The sequence below is a fragment of the Olea europaea genome, chromosome 5 (assembly GCF_002742605.1).
Source record: "Olea europaea var. sylvestris chromosome 5, O_europaea_v1, whole genome shotgun sequence".
Lineage (NCBI taxonomy): Eukaryota > Viridiplantae > Streptophyta > Magnoliopsida > Lamiales > Oleaceae > Olea > Olea europaea.
In genome coordinates, this window is record NC_036241.1 from 3,324,351 (window position 1) to 3,340,304 (window position 15,954).

Here is a 15,954-nt window from a genome sequence, read left to right on the forward strand (position 1 = left end):
GATCATGAGCAAGAAAATTTGGAGGAAATTGAAAAATGTGTACCTTTCCATTTCAACATTAGTGATCTGGGAAATTGATCAAAGCTTGATAGACTTCTTAGGGAAAAGAGGTCCCCCTAGGGAGGACGGTTTTACTTTTCCAAAAGATTCAAAAAATAGACATTTCTTGTCCACATATTCTATTTGGCATTTAGCAAGTGGTGAGAAGAGTGATAAAAAAATGGTTGGTCTACTCAATTTCAATGGATAATTTATTTTGCTTTTGTTTTAAGTTGTTTAAGCAAGAAGGAAACAGTATTCTTAGCTAATGAACGAATCAATTACTGGCAAAATCTTAGATTTAGGCTTAAAAGTCATGAAACTAGTAATGGACACATGCATAACATGAGAAGATGGATTGAATTAGAAAGGAGATTACAACAGAATTTAACAATTGATAAAGCCGTGCAAGATCTAATCAACAAAGATAGAGAACATTGGAGAGAAGTTTTTGTGAGGAAAGTTTCTATTGTTAGCTTTCCATGTAAGAATAATTTGGCATTTTGGGGGACTAATGAGAAAATTTATGAAAAAGATAATGGGAGTTTTTCATGTCTAATTGAAATGATTGCAGAATTCGATCTATTTTTGAGGAAACACATCCGTCGTATTCAAGAAAAAGAAATTCATCATAATTACCTTAGTGACAAAATTCAAAATATGAAAGTTTTTGTTTGATTTAAAAAAATTGCAGAATACAAATGATAGTTGTTTGAAATGTTGGTGTGATAAGCTCGAAGAATTTTTGAAACATGACATTGATTCTGACATTGATGGATCGGAGTTATTTTCTGAGCTACAAATTGTGAGAAATAGTTTGCCAAAAGAGACTAAAAAAGGCGATTAAATTGTTGGACTTAGGGATGGCAATTGGGCTCATCGGCTCAGGCTGCTCGTAGCTTAGCTTTGAAAAAGCTCGAGTCCGCTCAGCTTGAGGCTCGTGAGAACCGAGTCGAAGTTCGGACCAAGCCCCATTTTGGGGTGCCCGGTAAAGCCCGAGTCGGCCCGTGTGGCTCGCTTGCTCGGGCTCACGAGCCTATATTTAAAAAAAATACAAAAAATAAAAAAAAATAAAAAATAAATTACAAGGCAGCACGCTGCTGCCTTAATTGTGTTAACCAAAAAAAAAAAAATCAGTCAATTAAGGCAGCGAGGCTGCCAAAAAAAATAATCCAAAACCAAACAAAACATGAGCCGAGAGCTCGGATTGAGCCTAATTATTTTTGCCGAGCTTTTGCTTAGCCCCACTCGGGCCCCAAAAAAAAAGCTCGAACATTTTATCCGAACCGAGCTTGAGCCTAAAATTTCGGCTCGTTGACATCCCTAGTTGGACTACATGGAAATGATGGACTATTTTCCAAATGTATGAATTGCTTATAGAATATTATTGATTATACCAGTTACGGTTTTATCTGTCAAGAGAAGCTTCTCAAAGTTGAAATTGATAAAATCCTATTTTTGATCACCAATGTCCCAAGAAAGATTGAATGTGGTCATGGTATCTATTGAAAAAGAAATTCTAAAATAGATTGCTTGTAATAGTCTAATTGTTGACTCTCTATCAAAAAAGTCTAGAAGAGTAAATTTAATTTAGACATTCAAAGGTTTTAAATTACTGTTTTTGTAATTTCAAGGGGCCCCATACTTGGAATTGGTATAAAACCTCCAAAATATCAGGGCCGGCCTGAAATGAAACTTGAGTCTTTATGATTCTTTGTGAGAGTAGTGTTTGGTTTCAGGTTTGATGCATTATGGTCTATAGAAGTAGTGTTGATTTAGCCATTTAGGGTTTGAGTTGAGGTTTCTGTTTTGTATAGAGGGATGCAATGTTCTGAACCCTAGATCATTGATATTTAAGATGCCTTTGGTTGTGTCTTAAGTTGTAATATTTGATATAAACATTTTGTACGAGTTTATTCAATTTTATTCTAATAGTTCGAATAACCAGCAATATAACATTGTGGTTTTGTGCAGAGTGGAGCGTAGTCCTCCTCTATTGAGGGTGACGTACCTTCCATTCTCTTTCAATCCATAAAATTTGAAGACTTTCCGACCAACCTTCGTTTTGGTCTTTCTGTACGAGAATTTCCCAATCAACCAGCATGGCATTGGTTTCGACAAAATATTCACATCCTTAGGTGTAACATCTATACAAAATCGATTTCATTCACAAACCTAATTGTTGCAGAAGCTCTCTTGAAAGATCTTCAAATCGGTGATTTTCGGACTTAGTCCAACGCATCTTTCTCAATCAACAACCAATCCAATCAACTCCAAACCACAACCAATTGATTCAACTTGGTTGCTATTCAATCTTACCCATGTAGGACAAGAAATGATGATGATTTGTGGCCACAAAGGCTAGAAAAAGACACTACAAAGGTATACTATGAAGGAACCACAAATTGCACACGTTATACAAGCGTTCTGGACACTTCTAGAGACCTTTTTTATCACACAAAGGGGGTAGCCTGGATTCTTTTTTTCTTCTCTCAAAATCACACAATACATCATAAGAAAGTGGCTAGGGTTATAGTAATTTATATACACTCTAGGGTTAGGCTTTAAGTTGGACCATTAAAGGGATAAACGGGCCAAGATTCAAGCCATCCATAACGGAATACAATTGGGCCGGGTGTTGCTCATGGACCTGGTTGTTGAACTTATTTCATTCATCGGCCTATGCCTATGAAATAATATTAACCTACGTTAATATCATAACCCGGGATTTATTGGGTATCAAAAATCCAACAAATTTCCATTGTAATGCCCAGTAAATCTGCAAGCAATTAAAACACAAAGTTAGCACTTGCATAATCAAGGTAACCAATAAAATTGGATCACAGACCTTACCTCGTGCTTCCAACTTGAAACACATACCATATCTGCTCCATGTATTCACTGGGGCTAAGGTCAAAAGCACCCAAGTAGAAGCAAATATTTAACATTAAACAACCAAGAGCAAATAGACGTGCGATGACGATATACTATAGGATAACACACATAGATCTTTTCATAAAAATGTTCACAGAGAACCATAGATTAACACCAAGTCAATCAAACGATGGTCAACCACATATGCAACACATGCATAAATGACCCTAAGAAAAGATCTCACTACACTTATCCTATCCCATTCCATATTGCTTACGCCTCGAGAACACATATCTCCTCTCATCGCCCACCAAGCTCACTAGACAGATCACTCAACTCATGTTTAACTGGCAAGTTACAATAGATCCTAAGTCCAATCCATGGGATAATTCTCTATCTCCACATCACTTCTCCCAACCTACGTTGATAATAGGTCTCCAGCTCACAGAAGTGATAAAAGTGCCTCTCTCACACTTCACCTGATCAGGGTCTCTTTCCAGATAAAAGATTCTAGACATTTGATCACATCTCCACTCGTGATCCAAATGTCACACTCCACATCTCCGGTACAAACCACCATGTACCCCTAGGCATCTATACTCCACCTTACCAAAAGACATCCAACTCACTGCTAATGCATCACAAACTCACTGCGGCAAAACAACACCTTTCGGTGACCACAAATGTTACTCCAATCACCAAAGCTCCAAAAATCCATAAAGAAAACAGCGAAGGTGGCACTCACAAAGAAAAATCGAAGAAAGAGTCGGTTACTTCACAACATTCACAAAGAAGGATCACAAAGAGGAAGAATATAACCCGAACATGACTGCCTCACATAATCTCACAAACCACACAGGCTCGCAAAGATAAAGGAGAGAAACGACTGCCCAACTTTCTTCTCACTACCACACTCTCACACCACTCACAGAGGAAATAGAGTACGCCACAAAACATAACCCACTATGCATGTAAACATATTACACAAAGTAATAAGTCACTCTAATTCATGCAATTACACACATCAAACATATTGAAACTGTAACATCAATATTACAACATAATTAAGTGACCACATACATGCAGAAAGGATTACACACAAATACAATGCAGTAACCAAGTTTATTCTCTCAATAAATATCACTAGGATCACTACTCGACCCTAAAGTTACATTCGTCTCGTCTCTATTCTTATCTTTTCTTTTATTATCATTCTAGGACAATCTTTTTCAACTATGCCCAAATTTTACCACAATTAAAACATATTTTATTTTTCGCACTCGCCTTAGACCTATACATGCCAACAATACCAAATAATGACCACAAGCAAAGTATTGACATATAATTCACGCAAAATAGTAAGTAAACTTTCCTAAGGTCACATGCAATTTTATCGGTGTAGAAAAAATTGGTGACAAATTCACATAGAATTTAGATAGTTAATTAACATATAATTTCTAGGTCTAGTAACAAACAATGGTTACTCCTTCACGGTAACCCTAAACCTAACGTCATCCTACATGATGACTTCTAATGCGAAAAATAAATAATTCCCATAATAATATTTTAATTGTAATAATAAAAGGCAAAGAATACGATACCGAGCGGACCACCTCTGAAGGTCCGTAAATATCGAGAGACGCGAATTCACCACTTCAGGATTATGACTATTCATCCTAAAGTCTCTGAAAACTGCAGCAACTAAAAAATCACGATTGAGTCCTGAATGCTCGAAGAACAATGCTGTCTAGATTCTACTGCGTACCTTGAAACAGAAAACTTTCAATACAAAAAATGTTAGAAATAATATGAGGAACAAACTGTCTGAAGGGACCTCCTTGAAATTCCCGCTCATGTGTGTCTCTTCCTTTCTGCGCGTGGGCCACACGCGCTGCCACACGCGCAGGATTTGACCGTCACGCGCCTTCCTGCAGGGTGCGCCTCCTCTTGCACGTCATGCCAGTGGTCTCCGTTTCCCCAACCTCCTTTTGGATTGATCAGAAAATGCAAAAAACGGAGACTGATTTTGACAGTTTTTGGACAGCTTCTTCGATCTGATTTCTGCTACGATTTCTGGACGTTTTTGGTATGTTTCAAGAGCCAAAACCACCACCTTGAAGCTCTGATACCAATTTTTGCGGAAGCTCTCTTGAAAAATCTTCAAATCGGTGATTTTCGGGCACAGTTCAACACACCTTTCTCAAACAACAACCAGTCCAATCGACTCCAAATCCAACCAATTGATTCACCTTAGTTGTTATTCAATCTTACCCACGTAGGACAAGAAAAGATGATGATTTGTGGCCACAAAGACTAAGAGAAGACACCACAAAAGTATACTATGAAGGAACCACCAATTGTAGACGTTATACAAGCGTTCTGGATACTTCTAGAGACCTTTTTTCTCATACAAAGGGGGTAGCTGGGATTCTCTTTTTCTTCTCTCAAAATCACACAATACATCATAAGAAAGTGGTTAGGGTTATAGCCATATATAGACTCTAGGGTTAGGCTTTAAGTTGGACCATTAATGGGGTAAACGGGCCAAGATTCAAGTCATTCATAAGGGAATACAATTGGGCCGAGTGTAGCTCATAGATTTGGTTGTTGGACTTATTTCATTCATCGGCCTATGCCTATGAAATAATATTAGCCCATGTTAACATCATAACTCAAGATTTATTGGGTATAAAAAATCCAACACTAATGAAATTACTCAAGTCAAAAATATGTAAAATAATTAACAAACCCATCTTTTGTGAGAAAAATCGATCAAAAGTGTCGACTCATGAAACATGCTCTTAATTCTGATGTAATAAATAAAACAACATAAAACCTTAGTACTGGTAATAAGAGATATATTAAAATAGGTTACACAAAATATCAAATGGAAGCATGGTACTAGATTACACAAACCTGAACTATTATTGGATCAAACTTGGTCCATTCCTAGATCTTCTTTTCTCCTTTATTGTAGGATGACCAAGTTTGCTCCATCAATGAACAGTAGGGTTCTCTTTGATCTTGGAATTTTGCCACTTTGCCAGAAGTAATTTAATAGATGCAAAGACATAATCCGAGGTGGCAGCAGATAATTTGATGAAAAACTGACTGTGTTTAAAACAGTCCAATGATGGAATATGACGTGGCATTATTTCAATATTATATCAAGGCATCTGGTAAGCATGATTCTTTATCTTGCCCTAAATGCAGTCAAAAGTTGTAAATATATGGGGCTGTTATTCAAACAGTAGCTAGGTGGATCAGTTGAAGTGAGGCTGTGGCCAAACAGCTCCGCCAACACCGTCAGTTATATACGATAAGGATGACAAGGGCACCAAACACAGCCCTCGACTTCTAAGATCTCGCTTTGGTTCTTCGTTCTCGTCATCAGTGGAAACCTGATATATATATTAGGAGAGGGATATATTAATGACATAAAATCATTTTAAAACATAAAAATAGACTAACATCTTATCTAATGTTGTGCAGTATTGCGGACATGCCATGAGTGGACTATAACTTGGATTGAATCACAACGTAAGATTTGACTTTTAATGAAGACTTAATACTATCATTAACGAATTTTAGGATAAATCTCACATGTACATGCTCCATTTGCAGTACATCAAATTGAAGCATATTTCATATTGCTAATTTTTTTGACATTATGAAAAATATGAGAGTACAAGCATGTGTGGAGTGTTTATAAATGATTTAAAACATATATAGAGAGAATTGAGTAGTTGTTAAGTGGATAATACTCGTGAATCTTACAAAATATGTGGATAAAAAGTGATTTAACCGATTATAAATAATTTATAAAAATTAGCCAAATAAGGGATAATAATATGCCACGAGAACATGTACCTTCGGTTACATCCCATAGAATTGGAATGATATAGAGAAGATATGCCAAGATCAAATGATGTACATTTTTACTATGTACCAGGTTCAAACAAAGGATCCCATATTCTCATTAATTTTAAGGTGAGAAATAACAATTTTATCAAGTTTTTTACTCTCTCTAATTGCATGGATCAAGAATGTATAATATATCATACTCAATTAAAAAAGTGTTGCTAAATTTGTACCATGTGTTTTATTTTGCATACATACAGAGACAAATATCTCTGTGTGATGATAGGTTGAACTCAAACAAAACGAAGGTCTATGAATAAATTTCAAGAGATCAACTGCATTTAATTCATATATACTGTCGCTGGTTTTTGAGAAAGATTTGTTCACTTCATTTCTTACCCCTTTTGTTGCTCTGCTGGTCTTATTCCTTGATGACTTCATGTATGGGACACTTAGAGTCTGCATTAAACAAGTCCAAATATTAGCAAAGTAAAAAACCATCCTTTTTAAGGAAAATAAAATTACAGAAGACAATGTAAATTTACGACAAAATTTAAGTAAAATTGCAAATTGTCAATTGTGGAAATATAGCAAAGCATTTGTTTTACCAAAAGTTCAGAATTCAGTTTATGGAAATTTGGTCAAGTTTTATGATCTTAGGTTGGTACAATTTTTTCCTTCAAGGCCTAAATGGTGAATAAAAAACCTACTAACGTTAATTCCTAAAAGTTGTTACTTTTTTTGTAATATAAAGGTCAAAGCATGCAATTAAGCTAATTTTTTAGATAAGCCCCACAAATAAATCAATTCTTAATTAGTTGCAATCCACTACAAAGTCTACACTAAGTACAATGCTTAATGGAATTGAGTTTTCAACTACTTTAGTAAAATACACCCTAAAGTGTAAATAAAGTTTCCGATTTTTCTTAAGGAATATAAAAATTAAGAAAACTTTTGGCTAGTTTCAAAATGTTTTGCAGACTTTCGGAAACACTAATCCTAGAACTTCAGAGGTTTACATGCGATCTTAGTCTACCAAAGATAGTAAAACTTCATTTATTTATATTTTATCTTCCATAATCATAACCTAATCTTCTTTGTTTATATCTTTTTCACATAAGCAACTTAATTAAGGAGATTTATATCAGTATAGATATAGATATAGGTTATGGACGAATAAGACAAAAACATGAGTTTAATAGAACAAAATCCAAGAAGAATGTCTTACCTCGACTTGGTTTTGAAGGAATTTGATATAACCAGTGGCCTCCATAAGTACGGATGCTGTGTCTGTCTGTAATATTGTCCACCCGCATGCAACATTAATTTATGCAATATAAGTAATTAATTATTTTACCAAATCTTAACTGTAACAGTAATGTCCTAAGCATGTAGATTATTCTGCTCATTTTTCAGTAAAAATTAACTGTACACCAGACATTATGGTTTTCAGATTCTGTGACTGGGGAACATGCACACTAGAGTCTCACTATTCATATGCCATATGTAGAACATGTTTGCTTGGTTTAGAAGTTACTTTTTTTGGAAAATAAGTTAAGTTCGTTTGGCGAATTTATAAATACTTTATAAAAGAAATAATAGTGGATTCCATGAATGTGGAAATGATAATGAGTAATGATTAAGAATTTGTGCTTGAATTAATAAATCATTCCAAATTTGTATCCAAACATAAGGTTAAGAATTACTTTCTGAAAAAGCATATTTTGTAAACATAAAAAGTAACTTAGGTAAAAGTTTTGCCTACTTTAAGAACAACAAACATGCACGCCCATAGAGCATAGATATGAGTAACTATTCAAGTGATTTTATTAAGTTAATGTAGAGTTGAATTACACGTTTCAGAATTTAAGTTTTTAAAAAGGAGAATAATTTATAATATGTACCAAAGGTGGAGATTGGGTTTATTTTTCCATCATATGTTTGATGTTTAATTAAAGTGAGCTCTTTATCTTAGATCACTTCATTTTCTATTCGATTTCTAATTACATTTGTTTTATCCCTTTGATCCTCCTTTCATTTTTTTAAATGAAGAATTTGTTTAGTATTAAGAAGCAATTTGACTTCGTGGGCTAAGGAAAAGGAAAATTTTCAATAACAAGGGCTATAGGAGAGAAAAAACTCGTTTGATTGCTAAGTTCGTGTATTATAATTATTAATATTAACCTTTTCATATTCAACTTAGACAATATGGTGAATCGACATTTCCATTTGAATTCCATTTGAAAATATAATCGAGGATGTTTATATTTGTCAAGACATGAACATATGACGGCGTAAGCCTACATAAAATTTCTTGAATTGGAAAATAAATCTTAGGCTAAATTGAGGTTAAAAACAAGATTCAGGTAGGATTTATCAATTATGATGTATAAAAATATTCTGATTTGAAAAAACAAAATTACCTTGCCAAAAGGTGCTACTAACTGCTGAAGAGCAGCAATTCTATCTCCCAATTTCTCTTTTCTAACCTGATAAATTCAGTTCAAGAAAGTCTTAAAAATGATAAAACTGAGCTTAATTATTATAGACAGATAATTAATTATATTTAAATGAATTCTAATTAATTTGTTATTCGTTAGCTGTACCTTAAAGAATAATGCTACATAGAATCACTGTGCTGCAATAAACACAGTCTAATTGCAAAACACCATTAGTTTATAAACGATTAGTTGTACCTTAAGTGGTGGGCAAGAAGTGCGTGGTTCTATACGTGATTTTTTTGGTGCCTTTGGCTCCAATATACTGTTGCTTCGTTTTGCTTCTGCAACTCCATTGCTTAATGGTGATATCTTTAAAATCCAGAGAAAGTAAAATTTATCAGAACAATAATGGCTATCTTGTCAAAATCCTTTTTTTAAAAATAAATAAATAAATAAATAAATAAAAAGACTCAACTTTTCTGAAAATAAAATGTGTATAATTATATAAAGGTGTATACAAATGCATAAAGCTGAAGTAGCCTTTAAATGGAGAAAAAGGAAGGCTTTCCTTTTGGTATAACAATCTATTTGAATGGAGAAAAAGAAAAGCAAAGAGGCTTTTTTTTCTTTTCTCAAATAAAAATAGGAAAAAATATATATATCAGAAGAAAAACACTTTCTGTGGCTGTGCTTTTATCCCAGGTACTGTTTTAGATATTTCTGACGCAGTTTCATCCCACATGTATAAGATCTTCACCTCACTAGGAAGTATTTATAATTGGGATAGAAATCTATAAGGAATAATAAGATCAATGGAGAAAAAGGAGGAAAGTGAAAGAAAATAAAGGAAAATGCAAACCTTATTAGGGCAATTCATTGACATTTGGCTTGATTGCTGCATATAATCAAGGCCATAACAAAGACCTTCTTTGTAATGGCCTAATTCATTCTGCGAATTTGGGCTCATAAAATTTCCATGAAATTTTGAAGCCGTAAGGTGATCTAGTGCCTGCAAGTTCATGTCCATGTTGCCTGAATTTTCTAATTGCGCCGACTGCAGATTGAAATTGGAAACATTTATGCTTGGAAATATCTGACTGGAACCCCTTCCACTCTGTGTTGATCCATTAATTCCTGTGCTTAAAGAGTTGGAGTAAAAATTTTGTGGAGAAATATTCTGCCCATTTCCAAGATTTCCGGAAGAAAGTGTTCTAAGAAGAAGCTTTGCGCTGAGATCGTTAAATGGAAAATCTCTCAGCTCATTATTCTTGCTGTAGCTTGAGGGATTTACGCGAAAATCTTCAATACTTGATGATTGCCTGTTTAAGATCTCTGTGAATTTAGGGTTAAAATTATCTGGAAATTCTTCCTTAATTCTTCCAGATTGTAAATTTCCTGTAGGATTAGCCCAATGAAATAATTCCATTTCTGGAGTCATGGAAATATTCCAGGAAGAGAGTGGATTCTGGTTTTGCTGCGCTTGCCTCGGATTTATAATGCCTTCAATAGGATATGAATTGAAGCAATCTGAGTTTCTGCAAAAATTAGTTATGGTAATCACTTGTATTTCAAGCCGAAACAATCCAATCTAAAACTTTGAATATTGCACGTTAGGCGAGTAGATTAACGTTACTAAGCTATAGTACAAAACAAAAATTAGCATGCAAGTAGATTAACAATGCTAAGTAATATTACAAAAGAAAAATTAGTAGATATTTTGTTCATTCTACTATTGGTGTACTATTTTATATCATACATGCACTAAAATTTCAAACGAACCACCGGAACTCGAAATTTTCAAACAATAAGCTGCAAGAATATTTTGTGCTTGATGTGCAATCAAATCACACGAGAATATAAGCAAAGCAAGGAGAAGATACAAGTACTAAACAATAATAATACTAAACCACAATGATTCTGCAGCAAGTATTGCTAACCAAGAATCATTATAGAAGATTTACTTGTTTATCTAAAAAGCCCAGATGAGGATTTTTTTGGTTAAAGTTCCTAGTTTAGAGAGAGAGAGACTTACAAAATGGTGTTAGGGGTCCAAGAATGAGTGCTTGCAACTCCATAGCAAGAAGTAGCTAAAGAAGAAGACCCAACAACTTGATGATGATCTTGAGGATGATGTTTTTTTAGTCTATGAATATTTGCAGAATCCATTATAATGCAATAATTTTTTTAACACACTTGAAAATCCCAAGACTAACAATTAAAAACCAAACCTAATCTCTCTCTATCTTTCCCCTCTCTCTCTCTCTAGGAAATAGTATTTCAGGTGACAGCCATAAAATACACAATTCTCCTATGCTTTTAGCACCTTTTCGTATGCAGTTTCACCTTTACTCTTTAAATCTTTTGCCTTAAGCCGCCTTGAAATGAAGGGAAAGGAAAGGAAAGGAAGAGAGAACATTTATCAATGGCTACACCGCTCTTCAGCTCTCAACAAACAATTTTTTATTTTCTTCTTCTGTAAAAACTTTATAAATATAAACTAAAATACTCTCTCTCCCCGCTTTGCAATCACAAAAAGATTATTATAGTTCCTCCATGCCATGATTAATATCCCTGCCTTCGATCCCAAGGCTTTCGACAAAAGTCTGTGGAGAGAAATGATGCAGCCATGCCGTCTCTCTCTCTCTCTCTTTTTCTATATCTATATTTTTTTCTATCTCTATCTTATATCCACATGTTGGTGGTCTTTATATTTGTATTCGGGGTATATCAGTGGAATCAGAAGAGAGGTGTCCCTAAGAATGGATGATCTGTTTGGATATGTTCTTGTGGTCCAATAAATACGATTAATTCTTCAAATGTAATATAGAGAGGAATAATGCTCAATCCAAGGAAGGAAAGGGATGAAAATAAAGGTAGGGTCCATAGGATAATTTCACCCTTAATAACTCAATTGTGACAAGAAATTATTTGGTCATTAAGCCATTGTAAATCATTATAATCTTGTCTCTTTGTTGGTTAATATGATTAGCCCAAAAGAAAAAGAAAAATGAAAAAAAAATCATTCTTTACTTTGATTTTGGATAGATCATTTGTCTTTTTACTAGAAAAAGTCATTTTCACGATCAATGATGGCAATTTGGGTAGTTTTACCCGTTGCAAATTAATTACCCACAAAGTTTTGATTCTATCACTAACTATCAATGCCTTGGATTTCATGTAATGGAAATTTTATGTTGGTGATAAATTAGAGACAGGTTTGTAGTTGAAGGCACCTTTTTTTCATTTTAATTGAGTCGAGCTATGAAAATTAGTAGAACAAAACTACAACAGAAAGAAGGGATCGGAGGAGAAAAGAGCAGTGGTTGTGCTGAAGGACATGGTGGTAGCAATAGCAATAGCAATAGCTCCACGCGGTGGGGATACTAAAACAACGTTTTCTTTATTAGTTGAGAGAACATAAATACTATTCTAAAATTAATCGCAATAATTCATGTATATTGTTGCTTTTTTTTTTTTTTAAGTTTTAATATTAACCAAGAAATAAAAAAAATTAAATTGGAACCAGTATATAATTTTACACTAGTTTTTTATTTGCTTCATTAAAATTAAACTTGCAGAGTAAAACATCTACTAAGTTCGAATAATCATAAATATAACTTCTAATTTTGTATCAGCTAAATTGATTTACACATATTTGGAAAGTGTTTATAAACAGTTGAATTTATAAATAGATAGAAATAAATTTGTATAAATGAATAGTATTTGTGATTTCCACAAAATTTGTGAATAAAAAGGTTATTTGACCGTTTATAAGGATTAGCCGAACATAGGCAAATATTGAATTCCTTGTCAAGCTATGAACATTTATTTTGCTAATTAATGAATCATCACATTGTCTTCTTATGTTTCGTAATTATAATGAAAATTGTCAATATAATTGTTATCATTATTAGCTGCAAGAATAGAGTGGTTGTAGTACTACAACTATCAAATAAAGTCTGATGCTTTTATTATACAACTAGGTAACTTATATATCTTTTACTTTCACCAACTAGAAATGGCTTTTTAATTTTAAACTTATGTTTTTACTTATAAGTAAATTAACTTAAAAAAAGATACTCTAAATCCCTCATATATTTTATTTTTTTACTTTTTTTTTGCCTTCCTGTTCTTGTTTTATAGTCCAAGTGTGCAAAAAATCTAAATTCTGAAACATAAATGAAAAATTTATGAAAACAATGTAAAAAGCATATCATAGATGGACATAATAAATACAAGAAGAATAAACAAAAATACATGAAAACATAAAAGGGGACCAACGAAATAACCCACAATATATCCATATGATATAAAGACAACATATATAGATAGCCCATTGGATTACAACATGATGTCAATTTGACATTTTTATGACATCATCATTCTCTTAAGGTAAGGGGTGTGCATGTATCAAGATTTTGAAAACTTTCAACAACGATCATATCATTCATATCTAAAGTTTAATTTAAAATTTTCAAAATGGTCGAAAATATCTCCAATGGATAGGTGCAAAGAAAATAAAATATGTAATTTTAGGCATAAAATGTTTAAAAAAAAAATGTAAACTTTTTTACATCGATAAGAGACAAAAAAAAAAAAAAAAAAATTTAAATCCTTCTATTGAAGCAAAATTTGAATTTAAATTCACCGGGATATAAATGGGGATGCGAAAGTGATTTTCGAAATATACCCAATTTTTCACCACCATTGGATATGCTCTTATACCGTTAAATAGCAATGGTTCCCAAACTTTTAAATAGAAACGTTTAGTATTGGTATTTTTGGTAATGGTTGTTAAATTTTCAATCCAGATTTTTAAGATCTTACTATTCTATGATCTTAAAATTATAAAACAATTTATTCTTGTTACTCGATTCTAATGATCTTGTATAGTATTTGTCAATATGGACTTTTGAGCTTCATTTTTAGGTGACTTAAATAGGCTAGATTGTTTAGCAGTTGATAGGGTTTTAATCTACCATCCATGTCGGATCATCTTAGCCATGAAGGGATCTTTCGACCCCCTTTTCCACCCAAGCCTCTTGATCAGCCTCTTCCACAATGATCACAGTGTCATGGGGGACGATTGTGCCTGTTGTCGTCCCTAAAAAAAAAAAGGTTGTAATCTCTATATTGATCATCAATCTTGTAATAGCAACGACTCTAACATGTGTCCATTCTTGCTAGGATATGTGATACTAATGAAGCGAGACAAGCCTTGAGGGTTAATAGATATACGCAGCAAGTTGTAGACAGTTTAGAACTTTGACCCCCTTTAGGTCGATTTTCTTGGTCACGTTTCATAAAATTATGCAAGTATACGACTTCATAAGTAAGCAATAAAGAGTGAATAAAATATTACTCCCTTCGTCCCATTTTGTATAGGCTGATCTTATTGTTCATACGGATTAAGTATTATTATTTAGTCCCTGTTTGGCCCTCATTAATTTTCATTCCATTACATTTTATTTTTCTCTCTTCTATTTTCAACCACAAAATCTTCCATAAAATAATATTACACGTAAATCGAAAACTTTTTCTTCTTTTTCAACAACTCATTTTTAAAAAAAACACTATTCCGCTCATTTTCATTCCCACAAAATAGGAGCCAAACATGGGCTTAATGTTATTGATAAAATAATTTTTGCCAAAAACTTTACTAGTTTACCCTTATTTATAAGGCATTTCAGGAATTGGTTTGATTCTATCTCTTTTCCTTCCGTTTGAAGGAAGGAAGGATCCCAAAAAATCGATCTTTCTTTTAGTTGTTGAATCTCTCTTTGATTGATCAATATGATTTATACAATTTAAAGATTAAGTGGAGAAAATTTATTATAATTATGCAAATTAAATAAGAGAATATTAGTAAATAAGCAATAAATAGGACTATATAATTGGGACAAGAAAATAAGAAAATCTAGCCTATATAAATGTAAAGAATGGAGTATTTTAATATGATTGTGTATTCAATTAGATTCCAACTTTAACTAAAATAACACAATTTTATTTAGATTGATAATTTCAAATTAAATTATGAGGGTGTTTGAGAGTCATTTTTATGTAAAAATACATTTTAGAATAGTAACTTGATGAGAAGTATGTGGTTAAGAAATAAGAATTTTTTTTGATTTATGTGTAATATTATTTTAATAAAGAATGTGTGGTTGAAAAAAAGAGAGAGAAAAATGCAATTTGGAAAAAATGGGTATCAAACGGGGCCTATATAACTAATTAAATATCTAACTTCAATCCAAACTCTGAAGAATTTACAAAAACTCAATTAATTAAAATCACTAGTACCCCAAATCTTCTATATTGTTCCACTTATATATCAATTCAAGAAATAAAAATACTTGTTTAGACTTGAAGATAATGCTCCTATTTTGCTTAATAATCTCTTTCGAGCAATATTAAAATTACAATATTATAATGGAAAGCATAATGATATATATATCTATCTACTATTGAACTTTACAATGATTGTTACTGCGTGCTAAAATTTGTTCATTTATATATATATATATATATATATATATATATATATATATATACATTTGTTTGAATAATGATTTGTTTTTTGACATTTCGAACAGTTTTAGATTTTAATTGTTTGAAGATTTTCTCTTTGAATAATTTTTGCAATAATTCTTTTGAAATTCTCTTTTTGAAAATGATTTTTTCTTTCGAAAATTTTTCTTTTTCAATTTTGAAGAAGGGGGAAGAATTTTTTTCAAAACCA

The 15,954-nt window shown here is 32.7% G+C and overlaps 2 protein-coding genes across 2 annotated transcripts in view; one reads left to right on the top strand and one right to left on the bottom strand.

Moving 5' to 3' along the window:
• Nucleotides 1-6,139, top strand: part of LOC111394140 — a 7,393-nt gene extending 1,254 nt beyond the window's left edge. Inside the window, exons 3-9 of the mRNA XM_023019912.1 lie at nucleotides 273-705; nucleotides 773-844; nucleotides 928-1,027; nucleotides 1,460-1,537; nucleotides 1,920-2,046; nucleotides 5,891-5,962; nucleotides 6,127-6,139. Coding sequence (XP_022875680.1) covers nucleotides 273-705; nucleotides 773-844; nucleotides 928-1,027; nucleotides 1,460-1,537; nucleotides 1,920-2,046; nucleotides 5,891-5,962; nucleotides 6,127-6,139 — 895 coding nt within the window. The remainder of the gene's footprint in view (nucleotides 1-272; nucleotides 706-772; nucleotides 845-927; nucleotides 1,028-1,459; nucleotides 1,538-1,919; nucleotides 2,047-5,890; nucleotides 5,963-6,126) is intronic.
• LOC111394424 (transcription factor bHLH110-like) lies at nucleotides 5,755-11,982 on the bottom strand. The gene is made up of 7 exons (XM_023020252.1): nucleotides 11,248-11,982; nucleotides 10,075-10,750; nucleotides 9,471-9,584; nucleotides 9,198-9,263; nucleotides 8,003-8,068; nucleotides 7,174-7,233; nucleotides 5,755-6,314 (listed from the first exon to the last, which is right to left on the bottom strand). Exons 1-7 carry the CDS (start codon nucleotides 11,379-11,381, stop codon nucleotides 6,177-6,179), a joined length of 1,254 nt encoding a protein of 417 aa, XP_022876020.1. The 5' UTR covers nucleotides 11,382-11,982; the 3' UTR covers nucleotides 5,755-6,176.
• Nucleotides 11,983-15,954: the final 3,972 nt, after the last annotated feature.

Excerpts from the sequence above, each read along its gene's own strand:
- LOC111394424 (XM_023020252.1), bottom strand. The coding sequence starts at position 11,381 with ATGGATTCTGCAAATATTCATAGACTAAAAAAACATCATCCTCAAGAT. Across the intron at positions 10,751-11,247 it reads TGGACCCCTAACACCATTTT|AAACTCAGATTGCTTCAATT; the intron begins GTAAGTCTCTCT and ends TAATTTTTGCAG. Across the intron at positions 9,585-10,074 it reads CAATGAATTGCCCTAATAAG|ATATCACCATTAAGCAATGG; the intron begins GTTTGCATTTTC and ends TGGATTTTAAAG.